The sequence below is a fragment of the Mauremys mutica genome, chromosome 2, assembly GCF_020497125.1.
Source record: "Mauremys mutica isolate MM-2020 ecotype Southern chromosome 2, ASM2049712v1, whole genome shotgun sequence".
NCBI classification, from domain to species: Eukaryota; Metazoa; Chordata; order Testudines; family Geoemydidae; genus Mauremys; species Mauremys mutica.
Window position 1 is genome coordinate 46,526,833 of NC_059073.1, and position 24,550 is coordinate 46,551,382.

Sequence of the window (24,550 nt, forward strand, 5' to 3'; positions counted from 1 at the left end):
GGTGGGTGGAATGGCATCCCTGCGCAAACTATGGTGGGGTTCAACCACCAGATTAGGGAGACCAGGACCTCCTGGGGAATGGTGAGTACGGAGTCCAGGCTGTCTCTGCACGGCCTGTATATTGAAGCTAGCCAAGTTTGAATGGGGCAGAGGCGTAGCCTCGCGTGCTTGGTTACGAAGGTGCAGGAGGCCATGTGCCCGATCAGGCTGAGGCAGCTGAGTACCGACGTTGTCGGGAAGGTTTGGAGACCTCGAATAATGGAAGCCATCGCTTGAAAACGCGACTGTGGGAGGCAGGCTCTGGCCAGATTGGAGTCCAGAGTCGCTCCGATGAAGTCTAGTCTCTGTGTGGGTGTTAAAGTAGACTTCTCTGTGTTGATCATGAGGCCGAGGCTCCCGAAGAGGTCTTTGACTATGCGCAGGTGCTGCGACACTTGCGACTGGGAAGTCCCTCGAATGAGCCAATCGTCGAGGTACGGGTATACGTGTACCCGACGACGGCGGAGGGAGGCGGCGACTATGGCCATGCATTTCATGAAGACATGCGGAGCTGTAGAAAGGTCAAACGGGAGTGCAGTAAACGGAAAGTGTTGAAGGCCGACCACAAAACGGAGGTACCGTCTGTGCGGCGGGTAAATTGCAACGTGGAAATACGCGTCCTTCATATCGAGGGCGGCATACCAGTCTCCCGGATCCAGAGAGGGAATAATGGTCCCCAGGGTTACCATGCGGAACTTCAGCTTTATCATGAATTTGTTGAGTTCTCGCAGGTCTAAGATTGGTCGCAGACCTCCCTTTGCCTTGGGGATTAGGAAGTAACGGGAGTAAAACCCCTTGCCCCTCATCTTTTGGTACCTCCTCTATGGCTCCTAGAGCTAGGAGCGACTGGACCTCTTGCAAGAGGAATTGCTCGTGAGAGGGGTCCCTGAAGAGGGACGAGGAGGGAGGGTGGGAAGGTGGGGTTGAAACAAACTGGAGGTGGTATCCCAATTCCACCGTGCGCAGGACCCAGCGGTCAGAAGTGAGCTGGGACCAGGCAGGGAGGAAATGAGAGAGACGGTTGAGAAACGGAGGAAAAGGATCCGGGAAAGTAACTGGTGGGCCGCCCTCGGGCGTCCCATCAAAAGTTTTGTTTGGGCCCTGCTGGTGGTTTTGGGGGCGCCTGATTTTGGCCTCCTTGAGGGCCAGACTGCCTTCGATGATTTCCTCTGCCACACCTTCTGCTAAAGTCCTGACGCGGTCTAGGCAGGGCGTAAGGGCTGTGTGGCTGTGGCCGGAAGGTCCTGTGTTGGGTCACTGGCGTGTGCATACCCAGCGAGCACATTATAACGTGATTATCTTTCAGACTTTGCAGTCTGGGGTCAGTCTTATCTGAAAACAGGCCTTGGCCTTCGAAGGGCAAATCCTGAATGGTTTGTTGCAATTCAGGGGGAAGGTCTGATACTTGGAGCCAGGAGATGCGCTTCATCGTCACTCCTGACGCCAAGATTCTGGCTGCCGAGTCCGCGGAATCCAGAGAAGCCTGGAGGGAGGTTCTCGCCACCTTTTTACCCTCCTCGAGGAGAGCGGTAAACTTCTGGCGGGACTCCTGCGGAAGAAGCTCCGTGAACTTCCCCACGGAAACCCACGTGTTAAAGTTATACCGACTTAGGAGGGCTTGCTGGTTTGCCACCCTAAGTTGGAGGCCCCCGGCAGAGTATATTTTACGGCCTACGAGATCCATGCGCCTAGCCTCCTTTGACTTAGGAGCCGGGGCGTGTTGGCAATGACGCTCCTGCTCATTCACCGATTGGACCACTAAAGAGCAAGGAGGTGGATGAGTGTAGAGGTATTCATACCCCTTTGAGGGGACCATATATTTCCTCTCAACCCCCCTTGCTGTAGGTGGAATCGAGGCCGGGGACTGCCAGATGGTATCCGCATTGGATTGTATGGTGCGGATAAATGGCAGGGCCACTCTAGGGGTGCATCAGCCGAGAGGATATCCACAACAGGGTCCTCTACTTCAGGGACCTCCTCCACTTGTAGGTTCATATTCAGAGCCACTCATCTCAGGAGGTCCTGATGGGCTCTGAGATCAATCGGTGGAGGGCCTGCAGAGGATGTTCCCGCCACCACCTCGTCAGGTGAGGAGGAAGAGGAGAAGCCCGGGACCAAGGGATCCTGTGGGGGTTCCTGTATTTGCGGAACGTCCTCTGCGTCAGGTGGAGTCTGGGTGTCCGCAGTTGGGATCGGAGCCTCATCCATGCCCGTAGGTGGAGGACAGCTTAGCGTCGCCTCTGGTACCCAGGGTTCTGACGGGACCGACCGTGGAGCGACTGGTGGAGCACCTTGGGATTGGTGGTATGCCCACGGTGTCCAGAAGGACCAGTGATGAGGTCCTTGGCTGGGGATGTCAGAGTCACGTTCCTGGTGGTAGGATGCACTACCAGCCTGAGAGGACACCGATGTGTGTCTGGAAGGCCACGGCGGTGCCGAGAGATCCTGGGGGGGCATCACAGATCTGGATGTGCGCTCCTGGGTCGGTAGCGGAGAGCAGTACCGTGACCCATAACAGTACCGCGAGCGAGACCGGGACCTTCTACCGTAGCGGTGCCGGGAGGTCGACCGGTACCTCGAGTTCCTTTGTCCAGAGTGACTGCGGGAAACACGGTGCCGAGAGCGGTGCCGAGAGTTGGATCGGTACCGGGAGTACCTGGTCGGCGACCGAGCTGACGACCGGTGCCGCGAGTGCGACCGGTACCGATGGTGAGCGGTACCGGGACTGCGAGCGGCGCCGGGAGTGGGAATGGCGAGATCGAGAGCGTCTGCGAGATCGTGATCTTGAACGATGGCTCTCTGTTGGGGCAACGGAAGGCGGCCTTACCAGGGCCGGTTTCCCGACAGATTGAATAACCCGCACCGGCGGTGCCGGGGGTTGAGGCCATGCCGACTCTGTCATGGCAATGAGCTCCCATGCTGTGGAGAAGGTCTCCGGTGTAGAAGGCAGGGCAAGCTCAACCACAGCATGAGCCGGGGAGCTGTCAGGTACCGGACTCAACGGCCCTTGTGGGACCGGAATCGACGGTGCCGAGCTCAGTGGAGTCGCAACTGGCGGTGCCACGACTGACGGTGCCGTGGCAGAGGACGGTGCCGGGCGAGCCGTCTTCAAAGAGCGCTCCTTCTGTTGAGCTGCAGCAGTTGGAGAGCTATGTTGCTTCCTGGGTCTCAGGGACAGGGAGCGGTGCCGAGCAGATGTCGGTGCCGGTAAAGGTTGGTGCTGGGGCTCCTTCTTGGTACTGGAGCGGTCCGGGGACGAAGGGGCGCTCCTTACCGAAGCAGTCTGTTGGGCACTCGGTACTGACGTTGCAGGAGTAAGTGCCTGCTCCATGAGGAGCTGCTTTAATCTAAAGTCCCGCTCCTTCTTCGTCCTTGGTTTAAAGGACTTGCAGATGCGGCACTTATCTGGAAGGTGGGATTCCCCTAGGCACTTGAGGCAGGAGTCGTGGGGATCCCCTATTGGCATCGGCTTTTGGCACGCCGAGCACGGTTTGAACCCCGGTGCCTTGGGCATGGGCCCGTATCGGGGCGGGGGAAAGGGGCTAATCCCCAACCCCCCCCTTTTAACTATATACACTGACTATAAATACAATAACTAATACTAACTATAACTACCAAACTCGAACTATGCCACAATTAGCAGTAGAGAACTACAAGTAGCTAGGGATGTGGAGATCAGCAAAGCCGCACTCCACAGTTCCAACGACCGTCACGGGCAGTAAGAAGGAACTGAGGGGCGGTTGGGTCGGCAGGGGTATATATCTGGCGCCATGGCGGCGCCACTCCAGGGGGCGCCCAGCCGACCCACCGAGTGTTGCTAGGGTAAAAATCTTCCGACGAGCGTGCACGCGGCACACGCACACCTAATTGGAATCGATATGAGCAAGCACTCGAAGAAGAACACTCCCTCTTGGATTGTTTCCATTACTCTTAGGGTATGTCTACACTATGAACTTAGGTCGATTTTATAGAAGTCTGTAGATGAGCGGACTCACACCTGTGGCGCCTCCTGCTGGTGAATCCTGGGAATTAGCTCGTTCCAGCTCTGGAGTGCCCTCTGCAGGCCGGTGATCCATCTGTCCTCAGGCCCCCATGTCCCTCCCAGGACCCTAGTGCCCTCTTAACTGGGGTGCTGCCCCCTGGCAGTAACCACTCAGTCTTAGGGTCTCCCCTCCCCGGGGAACCCCCACCCACTATCCCCACCTCGCCTCAGTATAAGGCTACTGCCAGTCATCATCTAGCCCCACACCCTGGGGCAGGCTGCAGTATCAGCCTACTCATCACTGGCAAGGAGGATTTGGATCTGCTGCCTTCGCCTACCCCTGGGCTGCCCTCTGCAATCCCCAGTACCTGTTAGCCCTATGCTAGGCCGCAGCCTGGGGCTTTCCAGGCTGGAGCTCCCCAGCTCCTGTGCCTCTCCCCAGCCCTGCTTCGCTCAGGTACCCTGTCTCTAGCTCCCGGCAGCCAGGCCCATTTCCCTCTACAGGCAGAGGGAGACTCCTTGCTCCTGGCTTCCCTGGCCTTGTTATAAGGCCCTGTTGCTCAGTTTGGGGCATGGCCCCAGCTGCAGCCACTTCCCCCAATCAGCCCAGCTTAAAAGCTGCTTTCCCCAGCCACAGCCCCCTCCCGGGGCTGTTTTTAACCCTTCAGGGCAGGAGCGTGGTCCACCCCGCTACAAAGTCGATCTTTAGAAAGTGATTTTATACAGTCAGTCGTGTATGTCCCCACTAAGTGCAGTAGGTCGGCGGAGTGTGTCTTCAATACCATGACTAGCATCGACTCACGGAGTGGTGCATTGTGGGTAGCTATCCCACAGTCCCCGCTGCTCATTGGAATTCTGGATTAAGCTCCCAATGCCTGATGGGGCAAAAAGATTGTCGTGGGTGGTTTGGGGTACATGTTGTCAGTTTCCCCTTGCTCCCTCCCTCCTTGAAAGCAGCGGCAAACAATCGTTTCACACCTTTTTTCCTGGGATATCCATGGAGACACCATAGCACGGCAAGCATGGAGCCTGCTCAGCTGCGCACTGCTGTTGTGAGCATTGTAAACACCTCGCGCATTATCCTGCAGTATGTGCAGAGCCTGGTTAGTAGCCGCCAGCATGAGGACAATTGGGAGGAGGACATGGACACGGACATTCCTGAAAGCACTGGATGTGGCAATTGGGATATCATGGCAGCATTGGGGTAGATTCATATAGTGGAATGCTGATTCTGGGCCTGGCAAACAAGCACAGACTGGTGGGACCGCATAGTGTTGCAGGTATGGAATGATTCCCAGTGGCTGTGAAACTTTTGCATGCGTAAGGCAACTTTCATGGAACTTTGTGACTTGCTTTCCCCTGCCCTGAAGAGCAGGAATACCAAGATGAGAGCTGCCCTGACAGTTGAGAAGTGAGTGGCGACAGCCCTGTGGAAGCTTGCGATGCCTGACTGCTACTGGTCAGTCGGGAATCAGTTCGGAGTGGGCAAATCTACCGTGGGGGCTGCTGTGATCCAAGTAGCCAAGGCAATCAATAATCTTCTGCTAACAAGGGTAGTGACTCTGGGAAATGTGCAGGTCATAGTGGATAGCTTTGCTGCAATGGGGTTCCCTAACTGTGGTAGGGCGATAGACGGAACCCATATCCCTATCTTGGCACCAGACCACCTTGCCAAACAGTACATAAACCACAGAGAGTACTTCTCAATGGTGCTGCAAGCACTGGTGGATCACAAGGAACATTTCACTGGCATCAACGTGGAATGGTTGGGAAAGGTGCATGATGCTCACATCTTTAGGAATGTCGGGCTGTTCGAAAAGCTGCAAAAAGGGACTTCCTTCCCAGACCAGAAAATTACCATTGGGAATATTGAAATGCCAATAGTTATCTTTGGGGACCCAGCCTACCCCTTGCACCCATGGCTCATGAAGCCGTACACAGGCAGCCTGGACAGTAGTAAGGGGCAGTTCAACTATAGGCTGAGCAAGTGCAGAATGGTGATAGAATGTGCCTTTGGACATTTAAAAGCCTGCTGGCGCTGTTTGCTGAATAGGTTAGACCTCAGTGCAACCAGTATTCCCATTGTTATTGCTGCTTGCTGTGTGCTTCATAATATCTATGAGAGTAAGGGGGAGACGTTTATGGCGGGGTGGGAGGTTGAGGCAAATTGCCTGGTGGCCAATTTTGAACAGCCAGATACCAGGGTGATTAGAAGAGCACAGCTAGATGCGCTGCGCATCAGAGAGGCTTTGAATAACAGTTTCATGACTGACCAGGCTATGGTGTGACAGGTGTGTGTGTTTGTCCTTGATGCAAAACTGCCCCCTTTGTTGAATGTACTTCCCTGTAAGCCAATTCCCCTCTCCCCTTTGACCACAGCTGGCAAAGTAAATAAAGTCCCCATTGTTTTGACTTCATTCAGTCTTTATTTATTAAAAAAAAAGTGAGGTCACTGACAAGGTAGCCCGGGTGGGGTGCGGGAGGAGGGAATGACAAGGCTGTATTGCTTATTGTAGCCACACTACAAATCAAAGCTGTTTGAATGACAGCCTTCTGTTGCTTGGGCCATCCTCTGGAGTAGAGTGGCTGGGTGCCTGGAGCCTTCCCCCCCCCCATTCTTGGGTGTCTGGGTGAGGAGGATATGGAACTTGGCGAGGAGGGCAGGCGGTTATACGATGGATGCAGTGGGGGTCTGTGCTCTAGTTGCCTTTCCTGCAGCTCCACCAGATACCTCATCATGTCTATTTGCTCCCCCATTAGCCTCAGCATCTCCTCCTGTGTGTTCTGATCACGCTCACTGTATGCTTTCCTGGCCTCTGGTACTGAATGCCTCCATGCATTCAGCTGTGCCCTATCAGTGCAGGAGGACTGCATGAGCTCTGAAAACAGTTCATCGTGAGTGTGTTTTTTTCGCCTTCTAATCTGTGATAACCTCAGGGACAGAGTTGATACGGGGAGCATAGAAACATTTGCACCTCCAGGGGGGATAAAAAGGGAGAGTACAATTTAAGAAGATACATTTCTGAGAACAAAAGGGAGACTCTTTCACAGTGAATCAAGCAATTCACAGCAGACAGCACATGTGTTTTAGGTACAAGGTCACATTTTGCCTTTTATATTGAGCACCTGCCGGTTTGGTGACACATCACACATGGCTGGACAACAGAATTCGGTTTCCAGGCAGCCATGGTAAACCAAAGGGTACGCGGGGTTGGCTTCTTCCGCCTTCATAACATGTGGGAATGGTTTCAAACTGCAGCACCCTCCTTTCCCATTGCAAGCAATGCCAGTTGGGCTTGCCATTTAAAAGGAGGGGCTGTGGTTTTGGGGTGGATGTGCAGCACACCCCTTCCCCCACCATGTGGCTATTCTCCGGGATGATCCCTTTTAGCCAAGCACAAACAGCCCAGCATGAATGGGGTCCTTTTACTGTTCCCTTACAAAAATTCCCCTATTTCAACCAGGTGACCATGAATGATATCACTCTCCTGAGGCTGACACAGAAAGATAAAGACCGAATGTTGCATGAATGTGACCAAAACCCAGGACTATTTGCTGCCATGCTTTGTGCTGCAATGATTCCAGACTACATGCTACTGGCTTGGCGTGGTAAAGCATCCTACCGTGAGGACAAAATAAGGCAGCCCTCCCAGAAACCTTCTGCAAAGGCTTTCAGAGTATCTCCAGGAGAGCTTCATGGAGATGTCCCTGGAGGATTCCCGCTCCATCCCCAGACATGTTAACAGGCTTTTCCAGTGGCAGTACTGGCCGCGAATGCATCCCAAGTCTTCTGGGCAAATCAAATATTAAACACTATTGCTTTTAACCCCTGTAGTGTAGTTACAAATGTGCACTCATCAGAGGTGCCTTCTCTGCCTTCAGGGTCCGGGAACAATTCGCCCTGGGAGGTTATTGGCTCCAGAGTGATGAAAAGGTCCTGGCTGCTGGGGAGAACGGATTCTCCGCTTGCCTGCTGTGCATCCTCCTCCTCCTCCTCTTCCTCATCCACAGAATCCTCCTCTGTGTTGCATGAGACTTCCCCCTTGCAAGTGTCCACAGACAGTGGTGGGATACTGGTAGGGTTCCTCCTAGAATGGCATGCAGCTGATCATAGAAGCAGCATGTATGGGGCTCTGAGCCAGAGCAACCGTTTGCCTCCTTTGTCTTGTCGTAGGCTTGCCTGAGCTCTTTAACTTTCACACGACACTGCTGTGTGTCCCTGGTGTAGCCTTTCTCCGCCATGCCCTGTGCGATTTTGGCATATATATCATCATTTCTTCTGCTGGTTTGGAGTTCTGCCTGCACAGATTCTTCTCCCCATACAGCAATCAGATCCAATGTCTCCTGTTAGCTCCATGCTGGAACTTGTTTGTGATTCTGGGACTACATGGTCACCTGTCCTGCTGAGCTCGCCACGCTGACCAAACAGGAAATGAAATTCAAAAGTTCCCGGGGCTTTTCCTGTGTTCCTGGCTGGTGCATCGGAGTTGAAAGTGCTGTCCAGAGCGGTCACATTGGAGCACTCTGGGATAGCTCCCAGAGGCCAATACCGTCAAATTGCACAACGGTGCGTCTGCACTACCCCAAATTTGACCCAGGAAGGTCGATTTTAGCGCTACTCCCCTCGTTGGGAAGGAGTACAGCAGTCGATTTTAAGAGCCCTTTAGGTCAGCAGAACGGGGTTGGTTGTGCTTATAAAATTGACCTAACACGGCTAAATTCGACCTAACCTTGTAGTGTAGACCAGACCTTAGTGACCTGTGTGCTATTGCAAAATGTCCAATTTTATGGCATCTCCTACATTCTTCCTCTTTTGCTGGATGTTGTTGCCAGCTGTGACTTGGTGCTTGCCACATCTTCCACAGCTTTTCCAACCTTCCTTCTTACAGGGTTCTTTGATTTCTCACTCTCTAGTTATGTACTGTTCTGACATTGTAAATTTGCTCCAGCTGCTCCTGTCACATTTGTGTCTTTTTTCTTTACTATGTTGGTCTTCTTTTCTTTCCATTACCACTTCTTTAAGGAGAGGGATGCACTTACTTTGACAACATGCAGTTAGAAGACAGAGAGAGAGAAAGATCCATGCCTTAAAAGCAGAAACTAGAGAACTTCCTGACCAGGAAGCGCCTCCCTTTATTATGCTCACTACTGCAACATATACTGGTCTTCTGGTAACTGTGTTGGACCAGGGACTCTCCCACTCTACAGAGGATAGTGGACAAGGGATGGAAGAGAAGAGGGTTTTGCTTAAACAATACACAAGGTCAGATTTAGTCTGGAAGTTTTCCATCTGCATCCTCTGCTGCTTCTCTGCCAATGCTCCCTCGGGAACTCAGTGTCTGTCAAATAGACATTGGGTAAGAGACAAATGGGGCTTTGTCTGATGAGTCCATCTTAACCGGCTTTGACTGTCACTTGCTGGGAAGAAGAAACAGCTTAGATTAATGATGACTGATATATGTACAGAGAAAGCTTGCAGTATGAGCATGATGAAACAGGAAGGAATTAGAAATGTGCAAATGCATATTCCAACCTGTTGAATTTGTAGGCCCAAAGAACCTAAGGAACCTACATTATTTATCTGTGCAATGTGTTACAGGTGATACTATCAGTTTTATGTGCCAGGGACTTTGCATTTCATAGTTCTTTACAGTCCTGTAGTGCAGATGTCTTTCTGAGGGCTTTAGAAAGTTCAGATATTTAAAGCATTTTTTAGTACAATTGTAGGATCTAGTTTTCATTGCAAAAAACTGAAGAGATGCCCTTTAAAAACTTTTGCACTTGGTGGACTCAAGACTTCTCCAGTATGTCTTTTGGCTGTTGTATTTAGCAAGGAGTAGTAAATTAAATGACAGGTACATAGTTTTGGAGAATTAACTGCTGTAGAGTCATTACAATATTTGTTATATAGGTGATTTTAGTTGTTCATATCAACTTTAATATAAATCTGGAAGCATTCTCTATGTAACTGCAATCCAGCCTCATCAATAACCACACTACTGGAGTAAGTAGTACCAGAGTGCTTGAAACTGATGGAAAGAGTAATGTAACAGGTATTGGGGGTAGCCCTGATAGCTTCTCTTCATGTGTCAGTATAATAATGCCTGCATCTGTAATTTTCACTCCATGCATCTGAAGAAGTGGGTTTTATCCACGAAAGCTTATGCCCAAATAAATCTGTTAGTCTTTAAGGTGCCACTAGACTCCTTGTTGTTTTAATGTAACAGGGTGGCACAACCCTTAAGGGCGGGTGGGCTGAAGCTCCTGATTACAGAATGAGCCAAACCTGGGAAAGATCAGGGTGATTTTCCTATAAAGAACAGCTGTAGGTTGCAGTGGTTTGGGAAAATGCAAGAAAGCACAGAGAGATGGGAGGGAACGTGAAGGGCTCTTGCAGGGAATGCCCTGAGACCAACAGACCAGCAGGCTCCTATGGGAAAACCTGGGCTGAGTTTGGACCTAGAAGTTTGAGGGCCTAGAGACCAGTGCCAGAAGACTGAGCTCCAGCCAGGAAGAGTTGGGCTGTGAGAACAGATGGGACAAAAGAAGAGCTCTGGCTGTGAGAGAAGACACCAGAGATAATTATGGACTGTTGCATGGTGATGGACTTTATTTTGTGACCCTGAGGATTGTTTTTGTTGTTAAACCATCCCCAAGCAGGTGGTGGTGGTATTCATGTGAAAGCTTGTGTGCAGTTCTTAAGTGGCCCGCAAGAGGGGGGCAAAAGGGGAAGCATGCCTGAAAAGAAACCCCTGGCCACGAGGGGCATGGAGTAAATGGCCACCTTTCTACAAGCAGTAATAGACTTTCTCCTTGCAGTCGTAGATTTGATCCTAACAAATGAACTTTAATCAAAGAGGGTACATGCCCCGTATGAAATATTTACTTCAACGTCAGCAACCTTTGCAGTTTATCCTTCAGAGGGAATATCAGTAGGTGGGGGGATTTCAGTTGTTGACATCAGTGGCTTCTGGTTCCCTATGCTCTTTCAAAGCTGCATAGTTCTCATTATCTAATTCTGTTGCATCACTGGAAGAGCAGATATTTGGATGTAAGTCATTCTGTTGGTTGTTCTGCTTTGTTTACCATGGAAGGCATGACAGAGAATTTGAGTCATGAGAGCTGAAACTGGAGCTAGCACTTTTCAATTATCTTTTTTTTTTAAGCTGAAGATATTTTTAGTGTTTAAAAAATCCCAAATGGATAAATTTCTATAGTTTGTTCACAAGTAAGTTGGAACAGCTGCATCACTTTATTGAAAATTGGCTCAAAAATATTCCAGGCTGGGATAGTTCTGTGCCAAATTTCACCCTGGAGTGAATTTTTATGAGTTATAAATTCCTGCAATTCATAATGGAAATTCTGACAGCTCCTTAACCATTGCATAGCAAACAGGGCTATTATAATACTTTGAGGGTAGACACCCCTGCTGGTTCTGTTTCCTCTCTTCTCATGAGGTAACCTTTGGGTTGTTTCTCTGATTGCTTTAGAAAATGACTGTTCTTCTGCTCTGTGGTGCCCTCCTATCTTAGGATGTCAGCAGCTCCTGCAATATAAAGCTCCAGTGGCCCTGTACTGTAATGGTGGAAAATATTTACAATGCATTGACTGGATGAATTCGTTGGAGTTTAGGATACAAATTTTCATTCTCTAATTCTCTTCCCTTTCTTTCCCCTAAGAGACTCTCTTAGCTTTCCTCTGACAATACTTTCTGGTGCTGTGCCTTTCCTTTTGGCATCATAATTATTCACATCCTTTATGCATGACTTTTGCCCAAGTACAGACGGTCTTCACAATATTTAATCCCTAAGGTGGGGCTGTTCAGGGGAGGAGAGCTTGTACAAGGGGAGCATCCCCTGTATGCCACAAAGGGGATCTCTCCACTGGATATGAACAGATGCTGAATAGACTGGTGGAAGGGGGGGACTCCTGCAGAAGGATGATGTTTTCTAAATACATGCTGTCTGATGGCTACTGAGCATTGCAGTTGTCATTTTAGTAAATAACATACCATTGGAGGCGTATCATAATTTGCATTTTGTAGCTCACTGGACTATCAGACTCTAGGTTGATTTGTTAACTACTGTTTTGGTTTTCTGGTTGTTGTTGTTTGTTTTAAAGGCCATTGCTGACCCTGCTGTTAGTCCCATTCTTGTGGCACAACTCTTTCTATCACTGAACTCTTAAAAATGTTAGATCTGCCACTGAAGCCAAAATTATTGTAGATGTACCTTATCTTCAGTGGATCATTTACATTAACTCTTTTTCTACCTTAGGAAAACAAGATTACAAGAAAAGCAGGCCAGTGTTAAGAGCAACAAGATTAAAAGCAGAGGCCAAGAAAACTGCACTGGGCATAAAGGTAGATATCTATTTGATAGCTTACACCATGTTGAGTTTCTTTTCCCCATAAGTACTGTGTGAAAATTGATTTTTGAGAGATATTGTTTGACACTTCAAGACCTAAGTGGAATGCCAGAATCTAAAATATTTATGAGGGATTGTTTTTAACCTTCAAATAACTGAAACTCTAATGGACTTTAAATGTTCCACATTCTTGATATGAAGCATACTTTTATTTAACAGTGCCAGTGAAATATTATATGTTTAGAAACAGGATTTTTTAGACAGGTACTGTATAAACAAAAATGCTCTAATTGTTTTATATAGTTATGCAAAATAGCCATGAATTCCTTCCTTCTTCTAGTATGTTATATCCAGGAGTTGTTTAAAAACAAATACTGGTATAGTCTCATCATTAATAAGTATAATATATTACGTGGCTACATCCATCCACTTTGACTCCAACATGGAAAATGATTTCCTTCACTACCAACAAAACAGCAAGGAGGTTCCTGAACTTCAAACTGCTTGGAAACTTCCTGTTTTCAAGTGTGTGTGAAGTATAATTATGACTAAATGGTCAAGACAATAAATATTAACACGAAGGACAACTATTCTATACTATTCGCCATGCTATTATGATGGAATTTGGCTAAGCATGTCGTTTATTTAAGTTGCATCCAATATTTATTCCCCAAATTTATTTTTGAATCAAAATAAAATAATATGAAATTAACTTGGCAGCTATGCTGAGAAACATGCAGAATAAAAATAGCTTGAAAATCTAACTATTCTATTGAAAGAAATTCAGAAATGTTAAAAGGAGAACATATTCTTGTTTCTGGCAGATGAGAAATCAATTTTTTCAAGTTATAGTTTATAGCAAATGCCAAGGTATTACTACCAAGCTGTAACAGCTGTTGAGCTGCCAGATGATGTATTTGGTTGTCTTCCAGAATTTGCTATTATAATCATGAAACAGTACTTTCCTTTTGCTCCTGATTGCTGATCTCGATCAAGCACTGCCGTGCGATGCAGTATGTTTTCACAACATAATCTCCTCAGTTAGTGCTGTGTGTCAGTTTTTAATGAGAAAAAGTAGATTGCCTTTTTTGTTTAAAAGATAGATTACTAACCTTTGGAGTTCTGTGTTTTTTCCTTTCTTTCTTAGGGTATATCTGTACATAGAGCGCTGCAGTGGTGCAACTGTACTGATACAGCTGCGTCACAGCAGCACATCTGGTGAAGACACTCTACACCTATGGGAAAGACCTCTCCCATTGCCATGAAAAAAAACCCCACCTCCACGAGCGGTATAAGCTATGTCATCGGGAGAGTTTCTCCCACCGACGTAGTGCTGTGCACGCAAATGCTTATGTCGGTGTAATTTATGTCGCTCGGGGTGGAATATTCACACCTCTGAGCGACATAAGTTTTGCCAACATAGGCTGTAGTGTAGACATAGCCTTATTACATTTTACTCTTATTTTTTTATTCTGTGATGTGACCTTTTAAAAGTGATGTTCCATTTTTATTGTACGTTCAGCTCCCAGTTAATTTTTTTTTAAATCTCTCACAATTAGTGTTTTTGGAGATTTTGCTAAATATCTTTTACAAGTGAGAATATTGTATACCTGTGTTCTCAGAAACTATATCACTTACTTTTTTCTTGTATTGCATAATTCTTACTTGAAAAGTACACATAACTGAGAAGAAGAAAGATACAGAGAATCTTAAGTACAAATGTTAGTGACTGAGGAAAATACGAGAGAATTTTATGTAGCAACATGTTTCTCCCTTAACATATTTTAGTCTAGCAGAGCATTAGCTCTGCTAAAGTTAAGGTTGAGTGTTGCTGTTTAAGGGATGACTATTGTAAGTTCTCAAAATCTGCATGCTTAGTTAGATTATCTTTAAATATGCTGTGTCTTATGAGGGTGCTGGGGGTAGTGTTAGTGGTCTAAGCTTGTGTTCATTTGAGTAAGAGGCTCTTGCACCCAAAAAAAATCACCTGGTTCATCTAACTATTTTTGCACCTGAGGTTCAAACTCTGGCTCTGGTTCTCCCCAAACTGATCTCAGTTACTGAGGATTTATTTTAGCTAATGCATGGGACCCACTGCCCCTCTGGGGAAGCCACATTGAAAAAGTTATTAAGAATAAAGTTTGTAACTACAGTTCAGTGCATGCCAAACTGATGTACCCAAGAGTGAAATGCACATCTGCAGCAAGGCTAGGGCTCTGTTGAAGCCAGAAGGATGGTAGGCAGTCTGTTGTCACAGTAACTGGGTTACATGCTGTGGTGACTGAACCTGAGCTGCACCCAGGCAATGTGAATTGGAGCCCTACCATTAGCGGCTTTTAGAGAATGTGTTATGTGTGTGTCCTTGATCTCTGACTGCATTCTGCAGGAAAGTTTTGCCCTGAAACCAAAATTTCTAGTTTAAGAGTAATATTTGAATGAGATATGCTCTAAAATTCACATTCAGACTCTGATTTTACTTTAAAAATATTATCAAGGAAATTGGTATTAAATAGAAGATGAAAGAATGTAAGTGGTTAGGGTAATGTATTCATGATTCATAATCTTCACCTGCTTCCATAGAATGGAACTAAGTGGGATCAAAAGGAAGGCAAGATGCTGAGTTGTTTGATCAAGGGTTCCTGATACACAGCTTCCCCGCCCCCCAACATCAACTGCTCATAACATTTACAGATTCTCATACTTTTTTTGGTTCAGAGCCCGGGGATATAGGGCGTCAGAACAGTAAAGGCAAATGTGGGGGTGTGGGAGCAATGCAGGGGATATGGAGACTGGAAGGATGCAGGATGGTGCTCTGGCCCTTTGCCAACTTTAAGCTGTGCAGCACACCCTTAGACAATGACTCTTATTTGTGTAAAGGATCATCCAAAATAGTGTTTTTTTTAAAAACCCAGTTCAGTGACTAGAGTTTTGATGCTGCACTGGATTTCCAAAACTGTAGTTTTTCTGTGATCCCTCAGTGAGTAAAGGCTCATCCTCAAAGGGACCTTTGCTCTCTGGCTGCTCAGAAGTGCTGACAGAGCAGAATCATGGGAGGAGGGTAAGTTGGGCAACAGTGCTAGACTTGAACAGGGAAGGGAGATGGAAGTTGCTCAGAGGCTTCCCTTCCCTCCACTGTCCCCTAATCAGGGGAAGAAACCCAGAACTCCCCTCCTTCTCCATGCTGCCTCCAGCAGTGGGGAAGGGGCTCAAAGCTCCCCCTTCACTGGTTGCTGCTGCTACTAGGAAAAGAGGGAGGTCGGAGAAGTGCAGGAGAGTGTGGGGAGGAGAGAAAGGGTGATCAGAGCATGCAGTGAGGGATTTGGGGAGCATTTCAGCTCTCCCCCTGCAAATAACGCCTCCTGCCCGCACCGCTATTTCTGTCCCTCTTTCAAAATATGGCCCCATAGTGCTGAGACTAGGAGGGGAACAAGAATGTTCAGTGCATGACACAGGCATACAATGTAGAGACTGGGTGAGGAGTGGAATGGGCATATTCAGTGCATGGCACAGTACACAGCACTGAGATCATAAGAACATTAGAACAGCCACACTAGGTCTGACCAGTAATCCATCTAGCCCAGTATCCTGTCTTCTGATAGCAGCCAGTGCCAGGTGCTTCAGAGGGAATGAACAGAACAGGTAATCATCAAGTAATCCATCCCCTGTAATAAACTCCTAGCTTCTGGCAGTCAGAGGCTAGGGACACCCAGCGCATGAGTTTGCATTCCTGACCATCTTGACTAATAACCACTGATGGACCTATCCTCCATGAACTTACGTAAAATTCTTTCTTTGAACCCAGTTTTAGTTTTGGCCTTCAAGTATCCACTGACAACTAGTTTCACAGGGTGACTGTGTTTTGTGAAGAAGTACTTCCTTTTGTTCATTTTAAACCTGCTGCCTATTAATTTCATTGGTGACCCCTGGTTCTTGTGTTATACGAAGGAATAAATAACACTTTCTTATTCACTTTCTCCATGCCATTCATAATTTTGTAGACCTCTATTGTACCCCCCACTTATCATCTCCTTTCCTAGCTGCAAAGTCCTCGTCTTTTTAATCTCTCTCCATGTTACATGACGTTAATCATTTTTGTTGCCCTTCTTTGTAGTAGATCATAGTTGGGAACTGAGAACAGGTATGCTCAGTGCATGGAACAGGCATACAGTACAGAGATTGGGATGAGGAGAGGAATGTTTGGTGCATGGTACAGTACACAGCACTAAGATCGTAGTTGGGAGCTGAGAAGCGGCATGACCAGAGCATGCACCAAAGACAATCCTGAGACCACGATGAGGAGCAGAGAACAGGATTGCTTAGTGCTTGGTACAGACCCACAAGTGCGATGGAGTGAGAACACCCACTGAGATGAACAGAGCAGCTCTTACCTTTCTGAGCCCTTTTCAGGCTGCATTCATCTTCATGGTGTGTTCTCATTCATTGAGGACATCTCATTGAGATGAATGACCATTTCACACCTCTTTGAGGACTTGTCAACACTACCGCTTAATTGATGTAACTTACGTCACTCGGGGGTGTGAAGAAACCACCCCTCTAAGCGACATAAGTTACCTCAACTTAAAGCGGTGTCTACACCGCACTACGTTAGCTGGAGATGCTCTCCTGCCGACATAGTTTCTGCCTCTCGTTTTGGTGGAGTAATTACATCGACAGAAGAGTGCTCTCTCGTCAACATAGCGCATCGGCACTGATGTAGTGCGGTAGTGAAGATGCCCTGAATGTCCTCCTCTGAGCTTGCTAACAGTCAGCTGTAGCTGCAGATACAGAGATGGGCAGGGGAGGGGGATCTACAGATGCCGATTGGGCAGCTATATGCTCTGGAAGGGGTGTATGCTATGGGGTTTGGTGGGATAAAGGGTGAGAAGAGACACACACCAGTCTCCTCTCATGTGCTTAAAGTTACTATAAACTACATGGAATAATAATTATAAATATTGTGAAAACATCTGTTTTCTCTCCCTATCCTGTCAGCACCTCCACACTCAAAAAATGTCATAGCACGAGCATTATCACCGTTTGACTGTAATGAAACACACAGGAAGGCGAAAGACCCTACATACATGCCATATGGTATCTTTAATCTGTCCTCAGTTCCACCTGCATACCATGTGATAACTATACCTTCTTAACGTAACACTATCTTGTACAAATAACATCTCGTTTTCTGTTCAAAAAATTAGGAAATACAATGAGAAAACACTTTGTTAATGCAGAGTTAAGGTTGCCCAGTAGTGCCTCGTGCCCTTCCAGAACATCAGATTCAGCTACACTCAAACCTCTGAAAAGCAGGAAGTGAAGAGTTAAGGAAAGCAAACTTAAGCCTTTGAAAACAGTTAAGGTACCTGCAATCCTTGCAATATGCCATCCCTGCAATGCAACCTTAGCTCTGCCTTCATGGAGTGATGCCTCAATATGCCCATAACACACATTCTAGAACCCCTTGCAAATGCTGCAGAACAGTTAGGGAACCGCACAATAAACACTGTAGGGCAAGGTATAATATCTTCTCTTTGCTAAAGCAAAACTCGGGCTTAGGTCAGACATAGCAAAGAAGCGAAGTCTATACAAACATTGAGCCAATTCCACACAAACCACCCAGACTTGCTAAATATCATAGCCCCTTCACCAAATTACTGTCATAATCTCACAGTGACAGCTCTTCTAACCTGCTCCACCTAATCGCTGAACCTTTCAATACAACTACATCTAGCACAGTGAATGAAGTTGGAGTGCATGTAGATAAATGAGTCCCTGTCTATCCTTAGCTGCTTTGTATGTTCTCTGCATTTTTAAAGCACAGATGTTTTCCTTCTCAGCACCTTCTCTGTGTTCTTCAGCTGTCTGATAGCATGGTTGCCATGGCAAATGCTCTGGCCTCATTCTGAACATGTCCCAGATTGCTCCATCTTTTCTGGATAACTTTGGAGATACGAAGTAGTTAAACTCTGTCTACTTATTATGGCACCTTCCTTACTTAGCTATTCCCACTAATTGTTGCCAGCTCCCAGGGTCAGAGTTAAGGTTACCTTGAAGGGATGACATGTACTTTAACTGTGTATTTCTTGGTTTTCAGAGGCTTAAGTTTTCATTACCTCAGTGGATTGAGTAACTGAGTTTGAAGTGCTGGCAGGCCACAAGACACCACAACACAAATGTAACTCTGCATTAACAAAGTTTTTGTTGGTGAACTGTAATAAGTAACAGGGTTCATATGTGCTAAGGGTATGGCTTTATTTTATTTAAAAAATACACACCTGGATACTGTACCATTAAAATCAATGGGACTTGCGATTAACTTCAGTAAGGGTCAGATCAAGCCCGTAATATGTGTTTGAAAAGTAGCTGACATACAAAATTCTGAGGTAATTGCAATGGTAGCAAATAGTCTGGAGACAACATAATATATAATCCTGGCAGTACCCAGTCTTGTGGCCAAATCTGTGAAAAAAACATACTTAGGTGTATTTTCCAAGGATTTTATTTATTCTTGATTTCAACATGTGGTGCAGTAATCCTCCCGTCTAAAAATCTATTGACACTTCCAAATTGCTAACTTGTAGATAACAGAAGTATTATAAGGGCAAATCCATCCCAGACATAACTGCAGTTGCTGTAATTATTATTTAATTAATGTATTAAGATGTACTGCAGTAGTGCCTAGAGGCCCCTATCAAGCAACATCACCCCATTACACTATACTCTGTACAGACATATAATAGACAGTCCCCGCCCCAAAGAGCTTGCAGTCTAAACATGTACGGTGAGACAATAAGTGGATATAAACAAAGGAAGAAGGTAGAATGTGAGGAGAAGGGAGAGAAGAGGACAAATTAACAGTGAAATAATCGTCTTCTCATAACCAGGGAAGTGAGTGGAGTTCCAGCAGGGCTGCATTTCACCCAAAGAGTTTGCAAGGTTTGTTTGAAAAAAATGAAGAAAACAAACCCTGGAAATTACATGAAACCTTTTGGAATCAACTGCCCTGTAGGTACTTTACATTTCAGAGCTAGCTTACTAATTAGCTTGTCTTGTCAAACTCTGATTGTTTTTCATTTTAATGCAGGATTTAAAGTAACAAAGTTTCTTTCAGTCATTCCCATTTAGTACTTTTTAATTTCCTCAATGAGCAATTTTATCCATGTTGATAATGTCAGAGTGGCAACTAAAGACTTATAAATATCAAAATTTAGTTGAACCAGGGTGACCATACTTGTTTTGAGTGTGCAGTATTTTGTCCTTTTAAAAAATATTATCAAATATTGTAATATAGTCATTGTTCTGGCTTGGTTTGGGTGTGTGGCACATCCTCAGGCAGCCCCTAAAGGGTATGGCACCTCCCAGATGGGAAGGACCCCTGTCTGAGGACATAATTTGGAGACTACATCTATATTATGAGCTAGGGGTGTTATTCCCCTGCTCATGTGCACATACTTGCACTAGCTCTCATTGAATTAGCACAAATATAAATAGCAGAGTAGCTGCAGCAGCAGAAGCACAGCTGAGCCTTGCTGAGTACAAACCTGCCTGAAACTGGTGAGAACAACGGTCTAGCTAGCCAAGTATCATGTCTTCCGACAGCAGTCAGTACCAAATGAAGATAATTATAGAAATATAGGACTGGAAGGGACCTCAAGAGGTCATCTAGTCCAGTCTCCTGCACTCACGGCAGGACTAAGTATTATCTAGACCATCCTTGACAGGTGTTTGTCTAAACTGCTCTTAAAAATATCCAATGATGGAGATTCCACAACCTCCCTATGAAATTTATTCCAGTGCTTAACTACCCTCCTAATGTCCAACCTAAACCTCCCTTGCCGCAATTTAAACCCATTGCTTCTTGTCCTATCCTCAGAGGTTAAGAAGAAATTTTTCCCCTCGTCCTTGTAACAACCTTTTATGTATTTGAAAACTGTTATCATGTCCCCTCTCAGTCTTCTCTTCTCCAGATTAAACAAACCCATTTTTTTCAACTTTCCCTCGTTGGTGATGTTTTCTATACCTTTAATCATTTTTGTTGCTCTTCTCTGGATTTTCTCCAGTTTGTTCACATCTTTCCTGAAATGTGGTGCCCAGAACTGGACACAATAGTCCAGTTGAGGACTAATCAGCATGGAGTAGAGCAGAAGAATTACTTATGTTTTGCGTTCAACAGTCCTGCTAATACATCCCAGAATGATATTCACTTTTTTGCAACAGTGTTACACTGTTGACTCATATTTAGCTTGTGGTCCACTATGACCACCAGATGTCCTTTCCACAGTACTCTTTCCTAGGCAGTCATTTCCCATTTTGTATGTGTGCAACTAGTTGTTCCTTCCTAAGTGGAGTACTTTGCATTTATCCTTATTGAATTTCATCCTATTTACTTCAGACCATTTCTCCAGTTTGTCCAGATGATTTTGAATTATAATCCTATCCTCCAAAGCACTTGCAATCCCTCCCATCTTGGTATTGTCTGCAAACTTTATAAGTATACTCTCTATGCCATTATCTAAATCATTCATGAAGATATTGTACAGAACCGGACCCAGAACTGATCCCTGTGGGATCCTTCTCGTTATGCCCTTCCAGCATGACTGTGAACCACTGATAGCTACTCTCTGGGAATGGTTTTCCAACCAGTTATGCACCCACCTTATAGTAGCTCCATCTAAGTTGCATTTCCATAGTTTGTTTATGAGAAGGTCATGTGAGAGAGTATCAAAAGCTTTACTAAAGTCAAGTTATACCACATCTACCGCTTCCCCCCATCCACAAGGCTTGTTACCCTGTCAAAGAAAGCTATCGGGTTGGTTTGACACAATTTGTTCTTGACAAATCCATGCTGACTGTTACTTATCACCTTATTATCTTATAGATGTTTGCAAATCGATTGCTTAATTATTTGCTCCATTATTTTTCTGGGTACAGAAGTTAAGCTGACTGGTCTGTAATTCCCCAGGTTGTCCTTATTTCCCTTTTTATAGATGGGCCCTGTAGTTGCCCTTCTCCAGTCTTTTGGAATCTCTCCCATCTTCTGTGACACTAATGGCTCAGATATCTCCTCAGTCAGCTCCTTGACTATTATAGGATAAATTTCATCAGGCCCTGGTGACTTGAAGATATCTAACTTCTCTAAGTAAATTTTAACAGGTTCTTTCCCAATTTTAGCCTCTGATCCTACCTCGTATTGACTGGCATTCACTGTGTTAGGCATCCAATCACCACCAACCTTCTTGGTGAAAACCGAAACAAAGAAGTCATTAACCACCTCTGCCATTTACACATTTTCTGTTATTGTTTCCCCCCCACCTCCCATTGAGTAACAGGCCTACCCTCTCCTTGGTCTTCCTCTTGCTTCTAGAGGAAGAATTTGTAGCATGTTTTCTTATTACCCATTATGTCTAGCTAGTTTGATCCCGTTTTGTGCCTTGGCCTTTCTGATTTTGTCCTTACATACTTGTGTTATTTGTTTGTATTAATCCTTTGTAATTTGACCTAGTTTCCACTTTTTGTAGGACTCTTTTTTAATTTTTAGATCATTGAAAATCTCCTAGTTAAATCAGGGTGGGCTCTTGCCATACTTTCTACCTTTCCTACGCAGTGAGAGAGTTTGCTTTTGTGCCATTAATAATGTCTCTTTGAAAATCTGCCAACTGTCTTCAATAGTTTTTCCCCTTAGACTTGCTTCCCATGGGATCTTACCCAAAACTCCCTGAGTTTCCTAAAGTCTGCCTTCTTGAAATCCATTGTCTTTATTTTGCTGTTCTCCCTCTTATCATTCCTTAGAATCATGAACGCTATCATTTCATGATCACTTTCACCCAAGCAGCCTTCCACTTTCAAATTCTCAACCAGTTCCTCCCTATTTGTCAAAATCAAATATAGAACAGCCTCTCTCCTAGTAGCTTTCTCCACCTGAAATAAAAAAAATTGTCTCCAATACATTCCAAGAACTTGTTGAATAATCTGTGCCTTACTGTGTTATTTTCCCAACAGATGTCTGGGTAGTTGAAGTCCCCCATCACCATCAAGTCCTGTGCTTTGGATGATTTTGTTAGTTGTTTAAAAAAAAGCTGCATCAACCTCTTCTTCCTGGTTGTGTGGTCTGTCGTAGATCCCTACCATGATATCACCCCATGTTTTTTATCCCTTTTATACCTTACCCAGAGATTTCAACAAGTCTGTCTCCTATTTCCATCTCAACCTCAGTCCAAGTGTATACATTTTAATATACAAGGCAACACCTCCTCCCTTTTTTACCTGCCTGTCCTTCCTGAGCGGGTTGTACCCTTCTGTACCAATAATTCAGTCATGAGTATTATCCCACTAAGTCAGATCTGTGATGCCAAGCATAGTTGTGTTTATTTACGAGCATTTTGTAGAATCATAAAAGATTAAGGTAGGAAGAGACCTCAGGAGGTCATCTAGTCCAACCCCCTGCTCAAAGCAGGGCCAACCGCAACTAAATCCAGGGCTTTGTCAAGCCGGGCCTTAAAAATCTCTGAGGATGGAGATTCCACCATCTCCCTAGGTAACTCATTCCAGTGCTTCACCACCCTCCTAGTGAAATAGTTTTTCCTAATATCCAACCTAGACCTCCCCCACTACAACTTGAGATCACTGCTCCTTGTTCTGTCATCTGCCACCACTGAGAACAGCCTACCTCCATCCTCTTTGGACCCTCCCTCCTTCACATAGTTGAAGGCTACTATCAAATCCCCCTTCACTCTTCTCTTCTGCAGCCTAAATAACCCCAGTTTCATCAGCCTCTCCTCATAATTCATGTGCCCCAGCCCCCTAATCTTTTTTGTTGCCCTCTGCTGGACTCTCTGCAATTTGTCCACATCCTTTCTGTAGGGACAGGGGCAAAACTGGAGGCAGTACTCCAGATGTGGCTTCACCAGTGCCAAATAGAGGGGAATAATCACTTCCCTGGATCTGCTGGCAATGCTCCTACTAATGCAGCCCAATATGCTGTTAGCCTTCTTGACAATAAGGGCACACTGTTGACTCATATCCAGCTTCGCGTCCACTGCAATTCCTAGGTCCTTTTCTGTCAAACTGCCACTTAGCCAGTCAGTCCCCAGCCTGAAGAAGTGCATGGGATTCTTCCACCCTAAGTGCAGGACAGAAAAGTTAAAGAAAATCGGCCCCAGGACTGCCCCCGTAGCACTCTGCTTGATATCAGCTGCCAAGTAGACATCAAGCCATTGATCATTACCTGTTGAGCCCAACGATCTAGCCAGCTTTCTGTCCACCTTATAGCCTATTCATCATATCCATACTTTTTTAACTTGCTGGCAAGAATACTGTGGGAGACCATATCAAAAGTTTTGCTAAAGTCAAAGTATATCCCATCCACCGCTTTCCCCATATCCACAGAACCAGTTATCTCATCATAGAAGGCAATCGGGTTTGTCAAGCATGACTTGCCCTTGGTGAATCCATGTTGACTGTTCCTGATTACCTTCCTCTCCTCCAAGTGCTTCAAAATGGATTCCTTGAGGACCTGCTCCATGATTTTTCCAGGGACTGAGATGAAGCTGACCGATCTGTAGTTCCATGGATTCCCTTTTTTAAAGATGGGCACTATATTTGTCTTTTTCCAATCGTCCGGGACACCTCCCAATCACCACAAGTTTTCAAAGATAATGGGCAATGGCTCTGCAATCACATCAGCCAACTCCCTCAGCACCCTTGGATGCATTAGATCCGGCCCCATGGACTTGTGCGTGTCCAGCTTTTCTAAATAGTCCTTAACCTGTTCTTTCACCACAGAGGGGTGGTCACCTCCTCCCCCATATTGTGCTGCCCAGTGCAGCAGTCTGGGAGCTGACCTTGTCTGTGAAGCACTGAGTATTTCATCATTGAGTACTTCAGCTTTTTCCACATCATCTGTCACTAGGTTGCCTCCCACATTCAGTAAGGGTCTCACACTTTCCCTGACCTTCTTGTTGCTAACATACCTGTAGAAACTCTTCTTGTTGTTCTTCACATCCCTTGCTAGCTGCAACTCCAATAGTGCTTTGGCCTTCCTAATTACACCCCTGCATGCTCTAGCAATATTTTTATACTTCTCCCTAGTCATCTGTCCAAATGTCCACTTCTTGTAAGCTTCCTTTTTGCGTTTAAGCTCACTGAAGATTTCTCTGTTAAGGC

General features: G+C 45.9%; 1 protein-coding gene across 7 annotated transcripts in view; it reads left to right on the plus strand.

Annotated features, from left to right (window-relative positions):
• TRIQK (triple QxxK/R motif containing) overlaps positions 1 to 24,550 on the plus strand; it is a 152,196-nt gene that overhangs the window by 58,528 nt on the left and 69,118 nt on the right. For all 7 annotated transcript variants that reach the window (XM_045004910.1, XM_045004912.1, XM_045004914.1 and 4 more), the window contains one exon: positions 12,298 to 12,383. In XM_045004910.1, coding sequence (XP_044860845.1) covers positions 12,298 to 12,383 — 86 coding nt within the window. The remainder of the gene's footprint in view (positions 1 to 12,297; positions 12,384 to 24,550) is intronic.